We start from the raw sequence: 19,396 nt of genomic DNA, 5'->3' as shown, positions 1-19,396 counted from the left end.
TGAAACGTTTACTCTACGCCGCCATCTTGCTCCTCTGAAATACGAGACTGACTTTTCACCCGCAGAAACCGCTAAGAGAGCACTTACATGTGCCGCTTCGCATCTGAAGTTGCATCAGCATCCCGGTGGCAAAAAAACTTGGGAAAATGGTTATTTTTTATTGAAATTGATTTGAATTATTACTTTCATAGATAAATCCTTAAGAAAACTTGTATGTATAAATCATTTCTTTTGTTTACAAGGTGCTGTACATGTATATTTTTAGCGGCTCGCGCGGTTACGTCATGCAAGAATCTCGTTGTAGCTATTCAACAATGGCCGCCGAAATGATGCTGATCTAACAGTGACTTGTAAAAATCGGCGATTTTATTGTAAGATTTACTTGCAGAATTTGATTAATGGTGTTAACTGATGTAGAAGTGATTACTTTATCAAGATACCCATACGTCTTCGTTCAAAATTTCAGTTGACTACGTTTGCATCAAAAAGTTGGACAACTTTTTATTTTGGTATGGACTCATAGTAGGCCTGGTCCAAAACTCTAAAGCCGCAACTATGAAAAAAACACAAAAATATAAAAAAGTGGCATTTAGAGTTTTGGAAGCCAGGACTACATTCTCATATGATCTATACTTACATGTTTTATTGAGAGCGGCAGCATGCATCATCTGTTCAGCAGTTTTTGTGTTCTCCTTCTCGAGACCTTTAGGAGGTTTAGATTGCAACCGTCGCACCTTCCAGGACTTGTGACTACCTGGCACTGGCTTCACACCTAGATGTAAAAGTTACAGTAAGAACACCACTTGCTCTACAATCAATTACTTAAGCACCAGGGCTGTCCCGCAATCCCTGTTGTCTCCAGCCATTATCCTTACAATTTCTGTTTCAGCCAGTTCAAATCCTATATGAGCATTTAACTCATTGTGAATTCGAGCATACGGTGTCTTACTGTAGTGTATTTTTCTGCAGTTACATTTTTAACATGACAATCTTATTATGGAGAGTAAATGATCAACTTCTATATAAGACTTCAATATGGCACCTATCGCTGTTTAATATGTAATTGTTACATTCTATATGTGTTATAAAGGATGTTACATTTCCAAGAAAATCATCATAGACTGCAACTGTCTACATGTTCTTATCTTCTGATATTGGCAAATCTTTGCATATGTGTACATTTTGAATTTCATCATTCAGTTATTCTCAGTTATAAACAGGAAGTGCAGACTCAAACCTGTTGTCCATTCACTGATAGTGTTGACTAAATCTTGACGCAAGTTGTCATCAAACTTTGTACGTGATTCTGGAAAGGCCTCCCAGTACGCTGAGAATACAGCCTGTGCTAGACAGTCAGGATAAGCCTGTAACAGAAAACAAAATTAACATTCCACTTACATTCCGTGTATTACTTGTTTAAAAAACTCCATTCGGACAAGTGTTTCCAATTACATCACATAACAACAATTCTTCATGACAGTTGCAACATTTTTAAAAACATTTAGGACTATCAGCCTTTTGGCAAACTAAATAATATCCCAATAATACTTCCTTCCTGTACAAACAAAGACCTGTTTTACAAATTTTAAATCAAAAAGGGGCCATAACTCTGCCACAAACTGGTGGACTGCAACTGAAACTGAACGTAGCCTGTATCTTGTAAACATAATACCAATGTTCTAAATACAAATTCAATTCATTCAACCTTTCAAAAGTTATTGAATAAACATCAACATTTTGCAAAATCTTAAGTAAATAAAGTCAAAAATTGTTGGATTACAAGTAAAACTGAACTTGACCTGTATTTTATGATCATATTCATGCTTACTTAAAATGAATTTCATCCATTCAAGAGTAACTGAACAGACAACTAAATTTTAAGTGAAAAAAGCATCATAACACTACCAGAAATTTGTGGATTATAACTGTTAACAAAGTTCAGCCTGCATTTTATAAACATATACCTGTGAACAAAAAATATACTTAAGCCATTCATGCCTTCAAAGTTACCAAATGGGTATTGATATTTTGCAAAATATAAAGCTGAAAAGGGACCAAATCTTTGCCAAAAATTAGTGGATTGTCCTTTAAATTAAACCATTTATGCATTCTATAACCATGTACCTGAGACTACATCAAAAATGGTTTCAATCCAATCACCCTCTGAAGAGTTAATAAATGAACAATATGCTGAATTTTAAATTGGAACGAGGCCACAACTCCACCAAAAGATTACAAGCAAAATCAAATTTAGGCTGCATTTTATAATCAAGTACCTGTGTACCTAAAATGAACTCAGTCCCTCCATCCTTTCAAGAGTTATCACAGGTGCACTGATGGAAGGATGGACAGACATGGTGACTCCAGTATACCGCCTCCTTAACACTGTTTATAGGGGTATGAGTACCATCTAATAGTTAGTCCTTCATTTGTCAAAGAAAACAAACTAAGTTGCTACTGAAGTATTTTGCTAACTTTTTCGTTTGGTAAACATCTTTGGATGCAATCTTTTGCAAAATAACTCCGACCTGCTTGCAATAGATTATATGGGATACTGATGACCACTGAAAAATGAAAACATCTATTAAAGCCACTTTTCTCAGGTAGTCAATGTCCCCTTAATATGCTTACCTTTATTATTTATATATCATTTAAAAAATAAAATCATGCACATTTTTACCAAATTTCAATGTTCACTTGTACAAAATTAAAGTTAGAAACAAACATTACAAAAATAGTCTCTTTACCATAAGAAATTTGTCCTTGACATCTTCATTGATACTTGTAAACAAGGCAACATAACTGTCAGCTATCCTGTCATACAGTAAATTTTTGTCTATAGGTTTGCTTGTCTGAAACAGAAAAAATATAAATAAAATATAACAACACATCATACATATCTATCCATTACACTAATAATAGTAAATTTTGCTTTGTGAATTTCTCACTAGTATTCTAGGCACCAGCTAATAAAATGTTTGTGAAGACTGTGTTTAAATTTCAATCCAAACTGCATTTTACAGCTGTGATGCAGCTGACAATTTACAGCTATGATGCAGTTGACAATTTACAGCTGTGATGCAGTTGACAATTTATAGCTGTGATGCAGTTGACAATTTACAGCTGTGATGCAGTTGACAATTTACAGCTATGATGCAGTTGACAATTTACAGCTATGATGCAGTTGATAACAAGCAAGCAGTGGAGCAGTTAAGGGAATCTGGTGAGCAATCCATGAGGCTGTATAGAACTGCCAACATGCAGGGCAGGAGGGAACTAGCAACATAATTTTGTTGGGCAACAGACTGTTTCATCAAGTTACTATGCCACATGCAACTTTTGGGGATGCAGAGAATCATCTTTAGGACAGTCCTGTGGGGCAGGTAAGGGAATCAGCTACCTGTAGGACAGTAGGGAACCAACAACTTGTGTGTCAACAGGCTGCTTCAGACAAGTTATTATGCTATAATCAATCTTTTTATAGTCACAAGTGTATGTACCTTTTAATAACACACTAAAGAATGACTGTATGTGTAAACTCTCACCCATAACTTTTTTATTATCAACTTGTAATTACAGTCATTATAGCAGAAAAACTGACCTAGAGAAAATTATTTTATACAACAAGAAGAACATATGACACACTTACTGATTGGCCTGCCTGTTGATAGTCAAAACTATATGATATGACAATATCATACAAGAAGATTTTCCACTAGGACCACTACATATCAAACAAGAAGATTTTTCCACTACATACATAACAGAGAAAAGTGACCACACCCTCCCACGGCCACTTTTGACGAAACAGAATTTGTACAATCTTCGTAAATGGTAACCAAAGAAACATTTGTATAAAATTATTTTAAATTCAATGGGCCTGCTGTTTCTGACAAGAAGATTATTTTAAGTTTCCAAAATATATATATAGGGAAAACTGACAATATGCCCCTTGACTGCCATGTTTTATGACAAATCAAAATAATTTGAACAATCTGGGTAGAAGGTCACAAAAGGACCATTTGTGTGAAATTATTTCAAAATCAAGCCAGCTGTTTCATACAAGAAAGTTTCTACTATATACCGATAGGAAAAAGTGACCACACCCTCTGGCAGCTATGTTTTTTGACGAATCTGAATAATTTGAACACTTTCTGCAGAAGATCACAAAAGGACCATCTTTGTGAAATTATTTTAAAATCTAGTCAGCAGTTTCATACAAGAATATTTTAGAAGGTTCCATTATATACATAAGGAGAAAAGTTTCCAGGCCTTCAGGCAGCCATGTTGACAAACCAAAATAATTTAAACAATCTTGGTAGGGGGACACACAAGGACCATTTGTGTGAAATTATTTTAAAGTCAGGCCTGCACTTCCTTAAAAGAAGATTCTTTAAGTTTCCACTATATAAATATAGGGAAAAGTGACTACGCCCCCTGGCTGTTTTTTGACGAATCTAAATAATTTGAACAATCTTGGCAGAAGGTTATATAAGGACCATTTGTGAAGATTATTTTAAAATCCAATCTGACTAAAGTACTTGATCTTCTAAACGAAGATCTGAGAATGACCCATTCACATTCGTCTTCTGTATATTTTGGATTTCCAATATTGCTATTTTTATATTCGCAAATCTTTTTTTTATTTTAACCAATCAGATGACTTGTTCGAATGTCAAAGAGTAAGAAAAATTTGCAGTCAGTCCAGGGCTCGAACCCGGGACCCCTCGCTTTTACAGCAAGTGTCCTACCGACTGAGCTAACCGGCTATCTGACATCTTACGACATAAGAATTGTAGATATCAAAAACCAAGGCTTTTTTAAGCTTGCAGAATGTTGCAAGTTAGCTTTTGACTGGCTAGCGGAAGGGTCGTCAGAACGAGGCTATCAATAGCTCATGTTCAGATTCTTAGCATAGTGTAATAGGAGATGTACTTTAGTCAGATTGTTTTAAAATCTAACCTACTGTTTTGGAGGAGATGTCTTTTGAAAATTTTTCTGTTTAGCTCTGCAACCAAGCAGAACCGTTTTGAACAACTTTGGAAGAGAACCACCCAAGAAACATCCAGGCCAAGTTTCATCAACTTCCATCAAATTAGTTCAGAGATGTTGTTTCATCAAATTATTTCAGAGATGTTGTTTGAAGACAAGAGCTGTCGGATGACAGCGCGCTCGACTATTCGAAGAATTGATTGAAGAATGGGGTCAAAATATTTCCATAGTTTTTCAGACTAAACAAAAAAATGGATAAACAAAAAATGTTCCTGTATTTGTGGATTTCGATTAGTCTTGCACTAACTGGCAATGTGTGACCATGATGGCAAATATGTTAAGTTATATGTCTGGCAAAACATGGACTTATATGAAAAATTTAACTAATTTCCAAGTCCAAAAAGGGCCATAATTCAGTCAAAATAGTTGACAGAGTTATGTACTCTTGCCTACAGATGGAAATCATGTTGATAAACTAGTGTTAAAAGTTTCAAAGCCACAGTTCAAATAGTTTTGACAAAACGCTGACTTGTTAAAAAAAACTGAACAAATTTCAAAGTCCAAAAAGGGCCATAATTCAGTCAAAATAGTTGTCAGAGTTATGTACTCTTGCCTACAGATTGAAATCATAATGATAAACAAGTGTTTAAAGTTTAAAAGCCAAAATGTCAAATAGTCTTGACAAAACATGGACATATATAAAACAAAACCAATTTCCAAGTTCAAAAAGGGCCATAATTCAGCCAAAAAAGACGAGAGAGTTACGTACTCTTGCCTATTGATAGAGACTATTATACTGAACAAGATATAAAAGTTTCAAAGCCATATGTCAAACACTTTACACAAAATATAAACTGGTACGAAAAACTTAACCAAGATTTCTAAGTCAAAAGGGGCCATAATTCAGTCAAAATGCTTGATGGAGTTATGTACTCTTGCCTACAACTGGACATTGTGATGGTAAACAAGTGTTGAAAGTTTCAAAGCTTTATCTCAAAAGACTTTGTCAAAATGTGGACTGGTACGAAAAACTTAACCAAGATTTCTAAGTCAAAAAGGGGCCATAATTCAACCAAAATGCTTGATGGAGTTATGTACTCTTGCCAACAACTGGACATGGTGATGGTAAACAAGTGTTGAAAGTTTCAAAGCTTTTTCTCAAAAGACTTTGTCAAAATATGAACTGGTACGAAAAACTTAACCAAGATTTCTAAGTCAAAAGGGGCCATAATTCAGTCAAAATGCTTGACAGAGTTATGTACTCTTGCCTATAACTGGACATGGTGATGGTAAACAAGTGTTGAAAGTTTCAAAGCTTTATCTCAAAAGACTTTGTCAAAATGTGGACTGGTACGAAAAACTTAACCAGGGTGTGACGCCGACGCCGACGCCGACACCGACGCCGACGCCGTGGTGAGTAGGATAGCTCTACTTATTCTTCGAATAGTCGAGCTAAAAAGTGTGGATGGAGGGATGCAAGATGGACAACACACAGAGGGATGAAGACCGGATGATGAGTTACAACTCATCCCTAGCTAGCACTTCATGCTCATATGAGCTAAAAATTGCAAGCAAAGTTATCAAACATACGCAATGCATGTCAAATCATCACAGTGAACAAGTGTGCAAGGTGTCAATACATTCTAATTAGTGGATACTGAAAAACCAGCTTACATACAAAAACTTAACCTTTAGCCCACTAAATTTTTAAAATGGAATGGTCCATCATTCTATTTGGGCAATACCATTTATTATTTGAAGGGGTGTTCACTGAAAATTTACTGACTGAATAGCGAACTGTGCAGACCATGATCAGCCTGCACATCCAAAGGTGAATCACTTCCCGCCAGCATGCTAAGGGTTAAACAAAAACTGCTAAGTCGAAAAATGGGGGAGAGGGATGAGGGAGCAGTAAAACCACATACAGGTGTATGAATTAGTAAAGAAAATAACAAAAATTGAACTTGGTCATAAAATTGTACACTTCTGTGTACTTACATCGAACTTGTGGAGAAAGAACCACCAGAATGTATCCTGCATCACTGCAACAGAGGCTTCGGATAGAAATAACTTCTTCCAAAACTTTTTAAATCCTGGCTGTAAAAAATAATGAAAACATAAAACTTAGCTAAATTTGGAATGACAATTAAATTGGTAAGTAATTGCTATTCAAATAACAAATTGGCCACCATGAACTTCCAGTTCTTTGGAAGATCTAGATACAAGTAAGTACAATAATTAATACAAATTACATAACACTGTTTTAAGTGTTTCTGTAATAGCAAAGTAACTGTACTAGTTATAGCACAGTTCCCCACTATTATATCAAATTTAGAGCAATACTGCATTGACACTGCTTCATTACTAGTGACCAAACAACATGCAGACTGACACATACACCCCCTCTTCTTAAGAGGGGGTGTATAACAATGAACTTGTGTCAATTCTAAATGATTACCAGCAGGCACAATTAAATAACAGGAAGTACTGATTGTTCAGAAACTTCAAGATATACTGTGTGCATCTTTCACTGTAACATTTTATCATTAAATGTTAACTTAAACTGTTGATGTATAAAATTTGAATCAAACAAGAATGAATTCACAAATTTTATGTCAGTTATCATGGGATGAAAGCTATCATAAGTTACAAGAAATACATTAAAATATATGAGCATAATATATGTATATTTGTTTGCTTGTTTGACATTGGTCAGTACTGATCTTCAATACAGTTTAGGTTCCTAACAACACAATATTGCAGATATCACTTCTGGTTTCAATACTTACCTGGTTTCAATACTTACTTGTTCTCCACAAATAAATGGCAACTTCCCAGCAAGAATATGTGGTAGAGGAAGAATGACTTCTATCAAATAATCTTTTAGAACACTGGCTGCCAAGGGACTGAGCTCATAATTTTCAACTGACATACTGAATTATCAAAAGTGTTTGTATATGATGTAACTCACTGCTATTTATATTAAACTTACATTAAAATCTTGTGCCTTGGTAACTCTATGTAATATGGGTGGAGACTCTAGTTGTCCAGGTAACTCTATCAGTTCTCCATGTCTGAATCCTGGGAACTGACAATATTCCAAGCTTTTCTTGCGTGTTTCCATCAGAGAGTCTACAAAATCCTAGAAATACATGTAAGAAAAATGATGAATAAACTGTTTAATCTGTAGATGTCTAACAACAACAAATGAAATGAGCTTCTGATTATCATCAACACATTGTAAAAAACAACAGCAAGTGTATTAAAATGTAACTCCTAAGAAATCATTAAATTTCAGTCAAAATAGCTTCTTATTATTTCATTTCACATTTCATAGACAGAAAAAAATTGGCATTACATTTGTTTATTAAATTCTTTGATTTTGTTCCTTGAAGCAACAATAAAATTTATAACATTAGTCCACCACCACCAATGATCTCACAGTATCCATTTCCATATATTTCAAAATTTTTAAACTTCAAAGCAAACTTCTATATGAATGTGGTGTAACAATAATAATGATAAATAAATAAACATTTCCAAGATACGTGTAACACCTATAAAATCTTTTTACACATAAAAATAAATTTGCACATATCAATTCCTGACAGAACATTTTTCAAAATGTGTATAAAGTACAGAAATGCAACTGCAGCACCAGATACCCTACACAGAATACCACGCTAATAATTTCACTGATATAACATATATACCCTACACAGAATACCATGCTGTATCACTGATATAATATATATACCCTACACAGAATACCATGCTATATTACTGATATAACATATATACCCTACACAGAATACCATGCTGTATCACTGATATAACATATATACCCTACACAGAATACCATGTTGTATCACTGATATAACATATATACCCTACACAGAATACCATGCTGTATCACTGATATAACATATATACCCTACACAGAATACCATGCTGTATCACTGATATAACATATATACCCTACACAGAATACCATGCTGTATCACTGATATAACATATATACCCTACACAGAATACCATGCTGTATCACTGATATAACATATAATACCATGCTATATCACTGATATAACATATATACCCTACACAGAATACCATGTTGTATCACTGATATTATTAGTTACACTGCTTGCTGGTGACACTGATATGGGATATACGCTGTTGGGGAAATCCATATCTGGCGTGTCGAAGCTCGAGCCTGATATGGATTTTCGAGACAGCGTATATCCCGTATCCTGTCACCAACAAGCAGTGTAACGATTTTATCTTGCCGACTACCCTTTACTTATATGCTATAATCAACACATTTTGTAAATTAACAAAGCTACTTACAGTGCAGACTGGAATCCTACAAATCATTTGTTTGGTCATCACTAGTTGATTTACACCAGCCATAAAATGCACAATGACCTGTGTTTTGGTTAAATCACAAAACACAAAAGCTCATTTACACAGGTTATGAACTGGTTTAGATTAGAAACACTAAAAAACTTCTTGTTCCATCCCTTCGAAAGTTACCGGATATCACGATGTCATAAATGTCTTGATACTTCGGCTTTCATCCCGTTTCTTGTTAAATCATTTATCTTGCACGTAGAGTAAATGATCCTACAACAAACTGCTGAGTAACAAATTATGTCAATTCCTTTATTTCACGATGATTTAACTATTTAACTTCCAAAACAAGATTTCAACGTCCATTATCCCATACAGGCATACAGACATTAAATAGAAAAATGGCGCGAAAAAAAAATGGTAGTCGCATAATGGCGGATACAAATAGTCCTCAGTTTTTTTGCTCTGCAGAGCTATTTTCCTTATTTTCTTTGCAATTTTTTTGCTAAAATCACATGACAGATCTATGCTTGACATGTAGGTAGCATTTTCATAATGAAATAACAACATGACAAAAATTTTCATGGAAACGTAGATCATACACCACCAGTATAATTTGTGGTCTCATTTTTTAGCTGATTTTGCAGTTTGTGTGTTTGACTGAAATTATTTTTCTTGCATCAAACATGACCCCCACTTTTCTTTTGATTTTTAGTTAGCACTGACAATATTCTTCAAGAAAATGTAAGTTACAGACATTTAAAATGGGTCCTGATGTGTGCTGCGGTCATTGGAAATATGTCAATTTTATATAGAATAGAGAACAACAACTATTTAGTGTGTTATAACCTACAGAGTTATTCCGCTTTTACGGCTAATTTTGTCAAACTTCATGAGCCTCAACTTAAATATAGAATGAAATCGGCAAGAAAACACTAAATTTACTCTCGGAAACGATACTATCGTTGGAGCTAATAAATAATCTGACTTGATTCAATTACGCCAGCAGTGTGGCAGCCATTTTGTTTTGATCAAAATTCATATCTGAAATATACTAGCAGGATATGGAATATATCCTGTCTCCACGTGACGTCTATTGACCAACAGAAATGCAAGAAACTTGTAGAAGGCAAGATAAAACATATATACCCTACAAAGAATACCATGCTGTATCACAGATATAACATATATACCCTCCACAGAATACCATGCTGTATCACTGATATAACATATATACCCTACACAGAATACCATGCTATATCACTGATATAACATATATACTCTACACAGAATACCATGCTGTATCACTGATATAACGTATATACCCTACACAGAATACCATGCTATATCACTGATATAACATATAAATTAAAATAAAAGTGTGAACCAAATACTCTTAAAACAAAGATATTATGTGTTGTTTCTACTCCTGAAACCAAAATTATGCTACTGTTATATGGAAGTCATACAATTTGAAGTGAAGTGTTTTTACATGTACCTTTCATCTTCATCAAATCTAAGTGAATACCATTTCAAAAACTGGCATTAAAGTTCTAATATAACATGTTTTCTGTTCTACATGTAAGTATTAAATGAAAAACTGAGATGCTTAATAAAAGCAGTGACTTAACTTATTTATTAATTCAGTCAAAATGAAATACAGAAATACTAGTGACAGACAGCAATAATTTTAAATGTGACTTTAAAATATGTGCATCCAGCAACCACTAATATCAATATGCTTATAACCATTGACTGCAGATATAAACTGACTGTGCAAGTACAATACCGAAATGATATCCATGCGCACCCCTTCCTTCTCCAATCCACTCGTTAGCTTTGTTATCATACCTGACTGCATTTAATGAAATTATATTTTACAGGAATTATTAATATCACAATATCTAATAATCTAATGGGAAGATAGGTAACTATGGTTTAAATCACCATATAATGTCAATATTTTGAACAATTATTTCCCTTTAAAAGAGAAAGGCACTAACTGTTGTAACATCTAATGGTATATTAGCTTCCTTGTTTGCAAACAACAATAAACATGTTATTGCATTTATATTACTTATTGTGTTACTGTACTGTAGCATTACTTGCTATTTTTCAAAACATTGTCAAAAATGCACTCATTGGGTCTTAAAGGTGGTTAAACAAATGTATGAAGCTTTATATAACATCGGATCCTTTACAATCTATTTATGTTCACTGAGCACTTGAATCATTTTTCACTGAAAGTATCTTTAAAATTAGATTGCCCAACCAAGATAAAGTTAATTTAGCATTAGTATATTTGATAAACATGCTTGGCCTAAGCAACCATATATTTTAAATATAAGAACTAACTGTAATTCTCATTCCAGGATTTGAACTGTCAATAATATATTTAAGGATTCAATGGATATTTGACATTTTAAAATTTGAACATCACCAAATCACAGAAAGAAGGAGTTGTTTTACATAAAAATTGCACAGAATATAAAATAAGTACAATTTCTAAAACACAACTGTCAATTAACTGTTGGATTCCTGAATTCCCAAAAAGGGACCAAATTTAGGGGTCACCCTTCTGGACAGTGTAGTGCCTTTAAAATCTCACCATTTGCAAAGAAATGTTGCAAATCTTCGTTTTGATGCGTCTGCAACAATGTACAAGTGCTGAAATTTCGAATAACTTGATTAAACATCATTTTCAGACATTTTGAAAATTGTTTATTTTATTTCTTTACATTGTCAAATGGAATTCCTTTTAAAGAGGGACAACTTCTTGGGAATATTTTATGTTCAGGACAGAACAGGACAATACATTTAAACATGTATTGGACAAAGATTGTTGGTAAACATGTTGCTGGTTTACGAATAATTGTCAGACCTTCAATTTATGGTTCACTACATCTTTTTTATGGAATAATCATGTCTGTTTCAGGAAAGGCAGTATGCAACATGTTCATTTGATAATAACAAACTGTAAAATATTGCATATTACGGACAAATAGAAAAGTGACAGTCCTAAAATTTAAAAATGTAAGTTTTTCGTTGATTCACTTATTTTTTTCTATTAGTCGCCAAACGTATTTTGACCATATAATAACCATTGGCCCCTAAGTGTGACCTTGACCTTTAAAATAGGGACCTGAGTATGCATGACACTCTGTCTTATGGAGGTGAACATTTATGCCAAATAAAAACAAGAGCACCGCCTTGAGGGTGCTGACGCTCATCTGATTTTTTTTGTGTAATAGAAATATTGTCCTACCCATGATTTTCTAAGTCCAAAAGGGGCCATAAATCTTGCAAAAAGCAGGATGGAGTTATGTTTCTTGCTGTACAGGGTCAACTTATAATGGTGAACAAGTGTTGCAAGTTTTAAAGCAATAGCTTTGATAGTTTAGGATAAAAGCTGACTTAAACATAAAACTTAACCAAGAAAACTGATTTTCTAAGTCCAAAAGGGGCAATAAATCTTGCAAAAAGCAAGATGGAGTTATGTTTCTTGATGTACAGGGTCTGCTTATGATGGTGAACAAGTATTCCAAGTTTCAAAGCAATAGCTTTGATAGTTTAGGAGAAAAATTGACCTAAACATAAAACTTAACCAAGAAATCTGATATTTTCTAAGTACAAAAGGGGCTATAAATCTTGCAAAAAGCAAGATGGAGTTATGTTTCTTGCTATACAGGGTCAGCTTATGATGGTGAACAAGTATTCCAAGTTTCAAAGCAATAGCTTTGATAGTTTAGGAGAAAAGCTGACCTAAACATAAAACTTAACCAGGCAACGCCGACGCAGACACCGACGCCGACGACGACAACCGCTCAAGTGATGACAATAACTCATCATTTTTTTTCAAAAAATCAGATGAGCTAAAAAAGATTACTCCATACTTATTAAAGTTATGGCCTTAACAAGCTCTTAAATGACTTTGACTCCTAATTGTGACCTTGACCTTTGAGATAGGAACCTGGGGTAACATTCATGCAAAATATAAACAAGACTCCTTTATGCATGCCAAAGTCATGGCCCAGACAAGATCTGACATGACCTTTGATCTCGAAGACTTGAAATGTTATCTTGACCTTTGAGATAGGAACCTGGGGTGTGCACATAACACTCCTTCTCATTCAGGTAAACATTTATGCCAAATATAAACAAGATTGCTCCATGCGTATCAAAGTTATTGTTTGGACAAAAAAAATCCGGACAAATGCACCAACGCACATTACATTGAATAGCCATTTGGACGACTATGTCTTCACTCTCTGCAAGCAAGCCAGGCAAAATGTTATCCTGCATGTCTATTTTGGGCAAATATTCATCAATTTATGGGTGCCATACATTCTTTAGGTGAATTGAGTAACAAGGTTTTGGTTTCTGAAATTTTATCAGGCAGATTCTTTAATATTCAGAATTTAAGTATTCTTCAAGAACCTTTAATTTCTTGATTCATTTCTTCAAACAGGGGTGCATGACCATCAATAAATTAGCTGATCACAAGCATTATTTGTAACACAGTTAATTATCAACAAGCCAGCACATGAATCAGTTAATAATTGCCATACATTATTACAATATCAAACACACCTACTGCATGATTAAACACTCAACTGAAAACATTCATTGATATCTGTTTAAACAACTAATTCACAATAACCATGTACCTTCATATTGAATTTGTCTTCCTACAAGCAATAAATCATTATATAAAATCATTATATAATATCACTGTTTAATGTTATCTAACTTAACTAGAGCTATCACTAAAGGTGATGAATGTACCCCCGGCATGCACTGACACAGTACATTGCAATCTGACGCACACAAGATTGCATAATTTGTGGACTGTATGTATATAGACTGTATGTATACAGTATAGTAACAAAAAACAAAGTCCCATAACTATGCATAATATTTATCTAAAAGAATGTAACATGCACCATGCACAACTAGGGTTGGTACTGATCACTTGTGTGAAGTTTCATTAAATTGTGTGTAAGGGTTTGGTAGATTAGGCACGCACAAGATTGCATATGCAGACTGTATGTACATAGTATGTTAACAAGAAACAAAGTCCCATAACTCTGCAATTTTTGTCGCTGAAAGAACCTAACATGCTCCATGCACAACTACTGTTGTTACTGATCACTTGTGTGGAGTTTCATTAAATTGTGTCAAGGGGATGAGGAGAGATGGTGCGCACAAGATTGTGTCTATGTATACAGTATAGTAACAAAAAAACAAAGTCCCATAACTCTGCAAATTTTTTTTCTAAAAGAACTTAACATGCCCCATGCACAACTACTGTTGTTACTGATCACTTGTGTGAAGTTTCATTAAATTGTGTCAAGGGGATGAGGAGAGATGGTGCGCACAAGATTGTGTCTATGTATATAGTATAGTAACAAAAAAACAAAGTCCCATAACTCTGCAAATTTTTTTTCTAAAAGAACCTAACATGCCCCATGCACAACTACTGTTGGTACTGATCACTTGTGTGAAGTTTCATTAAATTGTGTCAAGGGGATGAGGAGAGATGGTGCGCACAAGATTGTGTCTATGTATATAGTATAGTAACAAAAAAACAAAGTCCCATAACTCTGCAATTTTTTTTTCTAAAAGAACCTAACATGCCCCATGCACAACTACTGTTGGTACTGATCACTTGTGTGAAGTTTCATTAAATTCTGTCAAGGGGATAAGGAGAGATGGTGCGCACAAGATTGCGTCTACGGACAGACGGACAGTAAACCAGTATACCCCCCCTTACAACTTTGTTGTCGGGGGGTACAATTATCATCTTACTCTAGAGCAAGTTATGCTAAAGTTTGATTTTGAAGTTTGTGAGTTCAATTTATTCCTATTAGGGAAATCAGCATGATTTTGTTTGCTTCATTTAGGCAAGTACCACTATCATGCTGAATAACATTACCTAAATAACAGACTGTTTCATTATTAAAAGTACAAAAACATTGCTGACCTCAAAACCGAACTATAAATATTATACAAACCTACACTATGACAACAACTAGTTTAATCAATTGAGAAGCACTTTGTCTGCACTGTTCCTGTTGTCTACCATTACTTTATTCAAACTAGCAGTGAACTGGATTTCAAATTTAACAATCATAATGAACACAATTTTAATTAAAACCGCTTTAAGGAGTATACAAAGGCAGACCTAAACCAACAAGAGCTGTCCATAAGACAGCCAATGCTCGACTAGTCCAATTATTGTCCCAGAAGCAGGTAAACGTTACCCTAAATGTTAAAATATCTATAGAGTTTAAATTGAGTATCTGCGTTTTGGAGTAACTTGCATGCAAAACTTTAACCAAAAGTTTTATGTTCAAAAGGGGACATAATTTGACCAAAATGCATGTCAGAGTTATGGGACTTGATGCAATCAACTAGTTTTATAACCCAAAGGCACATGTGAAGTTTCAATTCAATATCTGCATTAGTTTTGGAGATAGTAACTCGCATTTAAAACTTTAACCAGGATTTTCTAAGTCTAAAAGGGGGCATAATTTGCTCAAAATACATGTCAGAGTTATGGGACTTGACCCAGTGAGGTTAGTAATTGATCTAGAAAAATAAAAAATAAGTTTCAAATATATATGCCTTTAAGTAATAGCTGTATGTACTTGCACGCAAAACTTTAACCAGGAGTTTCTAAGTCCAAAAGGGGGTATAATTTGGCCAAAATGCAGGTCAGAGTTATGGAACTTGATGCTATCAACTAGATTTATAACCCCGAAGACACATGTGAAGTTTCAATTCAATATCTGCATTACTTTTGGAGATAGTAACTTGCATGTAAAACTTTAACCAGGATTTTCTAAGTCCAAAAGGGGACATAATTTGCTCAAAATACATGTCAGAGTTATGGAACTTGACCCAGTGAGGTTGGTAATTGACCTAGAAAAAGAAAAAATAAGTTTCAAAGCTATATGCCTTTAAATGATAGCCGTATGTACATGCATGCAAAATTTTAACCGAGGTGTGACGCTGACGCCAGGGTGAGTAGAATAGCTAGACTATTTTTCGAATAATCGAGCTAAAAATAAACCTACCAAACTTTTGTGTCCCTTTGAACTGTGATGGGATTTTACTGCATCTGACCCCGACACCTCTGTCATAAATGCTGAAACAAAATATAACTTGTCTCATATCTAATGCAACTCTTGAGATATAAGTTAAGCTAATATATGCCATTTCAACTTAATTCTTCGAATAAACAATTTCCAATTTGTACTTTGATCAATTTATTTTGATAAATTACCACCTGATTTAACAGCCGAAACAGTTCTGAAGTAATGAGAAAGTCTTAACGCTTATATTTACTCTGACATGTTCATTAGCCAACTTCTGGCTGCCATGTGAATACATATATGTGACAACAAGAGGGCCAAGATGGCCCTAGGTCGCTCACCTGAGAAACACATCATAACAGTGTAAACTTGTCACAAAGACAAAAATTATGACCAATTCTGATTAAGATGGCATCTTGAGTGGTACTGGTATTTTTTTCGATTTGACCTAGTGACCAAGTTTTTTTTAACCCACATGCCCCATATTTGTGGTTGTCCAAGATTCCATAAAAACAAACATTTCGACAGCTTTGGGAAGACTGGAGCAAGAAACTGGCCTCTAGAGTGTATATCCGGTACAAGGTTTTCTTTTGATTTGACATAGTGACCTAATTTTTGGCCCCACATGACCCAGATTCGAAATCATTCAACACTTTATTATAAAAAACATTCTGACCAAGTTTTATGAAGATAAAAGAAACCAGAGACAGCAGCAGATGGTAACATAACAAGTGTGACAGCTGACAAACAGTTCAAACACTAAAACTTTCTTCAGTCTTTTAAAAATGGGTGGAAAAAAAATCTCACAGACAATTGGAGCATTAGGTGATAGCATCTTGGGAAACCTCTTTATAATGGTTATAAGCTCTTTTTTAATGTTATCATAAGTTGCAGAGGACTAAGTTTTGGAAGTGAATACTATACATAAGGAAACAAGGTGTATTCACAATTTTTGAGGCATTTATTTTATATTAGCTATCTTTTGCTGACAGTCATTAAATAATTATTTCTTTAAATTTTAACATTAGGGGTTACAGCAGGAGAATGGCAGAATTTTATTGTCTGGAAGAGTCCATAGCAAACTGACACTTTTGATACCTAACAGAATAGAAGTCTTTCAAATTTAACTTCAATTCTTTTTACCTGATCTTTAATTATTATATTACGACTGTGTGCATTTTACACTAGTATTTCTGCATGATAATCTAGAGGGTGACTGTTCATGACCAGCAAGATATCATTTCTATGGGAAGCAAAATTTTAAACATCGCAGACCTTTTTGGCTAAAATATGACAAACTTATTTATCAATTTATATATTTTTTTATTTACAGACAATTTAACATTTTTAAGTTATCAACACATTCACAGATCACAAGCTTTCAGAGACATGTATGCATATGTCAAAATATACTTGTCAGTCATAAACTCTTGTATGTTCATTGTAGTGTATGAAGAGGGCAACCTAATAATGTACATGGTTATGATTTGCATTTGAAGACTAAAACATTTGCAATATTGTACATACTGAAAATATTACATTTTATAGTAAAAACCTCAAGTTTGCTGCTGTTACTGTGTTCATTACCAAAGCTCACAAGAACTATTTAACATAGCTAATTCTGTATTTCTAACAAGATATGTAAACTAACATAAACTATACATTCTGACATAAAAATATCATTTAACTATAGAGCTAACTATAAAAGGTAAAGTAAGGCACTGTTAACGCTAAAACTATGTAGCACTATGTAGTACTATGTATGTACCAGAGGGAAATGTGAATCATAAGAAAAATTGGAAAATATGTGCTGTTGCAAAAACTGCAAAATAGTTGTTTCAGTTTAAAACAAGTACAAAATAAGTTATTTTTTATTCATATTATCTAAAACATTAATACATATAGCTGGATCAGTAATAAATTCACGATTTTTCATTATCACCACAGCTGCAGTATGTTGTGAGTAGCATCAAAAATTAAATGACTATGATATACCACCATACAGCTTCATCATACAGCTTCATCAAGGTTATTGTGAATAGCAGCTTTTCATGAGCTACCATCATATTTAATACAGGCCACTCTCAGGGTTCTTGAACACTGCCAAACTCTTCAGCAAAGCCCATGCCAAGATTTAACCTGTTTGCTTTATGTGGCTCTGCTGCTTAATATTTGTAGACTGAAGCTTTCAATTAAAACCAGTGTTGTCAATTGTGTGCACATTTTTTAACAATCATGCACCAAAATTAAATATGCTATTGAGCAAACTGAAAATCTGTCATATTTCAGAAATACTTTACTTATCGTCACAATGTTATAATTTTTCAAAGTCCAAACTGGAAGACAACTCTTTTGCAATAATTGCAACAAAAAACAAATAAACACTGCAATACATAACTGTATTAATTTCAGATGCTTTCTACTAGTACATGATTTTTCCACACAATATTCTGAAATATTGGCAATGCAAACTGGAAGTAAAAAGTTTCAATCATATATTATATAAACTGCATTATTAATTTAAAGTAAATAAACTACATATTACAAAAGCCTACAAAATTATATTTTGAATACAAAATAATATCACATTTATGACTACATGAAAATTTAATGTTGATGCAGTTGGCCACTTCAATTTTTGTACTAATTTCAAGTATTATTTATTCTGAATGCTGTTTTAGCAGCAGAAAAAAAAACTTTACATTTTCCTAGTATTTAGTAAGATAAAATAACAAAAGATGGAAAAATTCATTGAACAGGATATAAAAATAAAAGTAACTTGTCATCTTCCTATGAAGAGGAAAAAGAAAATAACTTGAACAAGTAATATTAATAGTTATTGATAATAACCATTCACAATGACAATCCAAAAAACTTTTACTGCTGCATTTATCTAGTACTGTTATCATATGACATTAACATAGTATTACAGAATTAACAAACATTTTTTACATTAA

General features: G+C 33.8%; 1 protein-coding gene across 4 annotated transcripts in view; it reads right to left on the bottom strand.

The window, feature by feature from the left end:
- The window catches only part of LOC123566574 (protein FAM227B-like), a 44,145-nt gene extending 27,634 nt beyond the window's left edge, over positions 1–16,511 (bottom strand). For all 4 annotated transcript variants that reach the window (XM_053549729.1, XM_053549732.1, XM_053549728.1 and 1 more), the window contains exons 1-7: positions 16,422–16,511; positions 11,132–11,197; positions 7,985–8,134; positions 6,991–7,089; positions 2,748–2,852; positions 1,238–1,364; positions 638–772 (exon numbers count right to left, since the gene is read on the bottom strand). In XM_053549729.1, the coding sequence (XP_053405704.1) occupies positions 638–772; positions 1,238–1,364; positions 2,748–2,852; positions 6,991–7,089; positions 7,985–8,134; positions 11,132–11,197; positions 16,422–16,487 (748 nt within the window). In that variant the 5' untranslated portion in view covers positions 16,488–16,511. The remainder of the gene's footprint in view (positions 1–637; positions 773–1,237; positions 1,365–2,747; positions 2,853–6,990; positions 7,090–7,984; positions 8,135–11,131; positions 11,198–16,421) is intronic.
- Between the last annotated feature and the right edge of the window lie 2,885 nt (positions 16,512–19,396).

This window comes from Mercenaria mercenaria, chromosome 8, assembly GCF_021730395.1.
Source record: "Mercenaria mercenaria strain notata chromosome 8, MADL_Memer_1, whole genome shotgun sequence".
NCBI lineage: Eukaryota > Metazoa > Mollusca > Bivalvia > Venerida > Veneridae > Mercenaria > Mercenaria mercenaria.
Note: the sequence above shows the minus strand (reverse complement) of the source record. Positions and strands in the feature narration are given on the sequence as shown.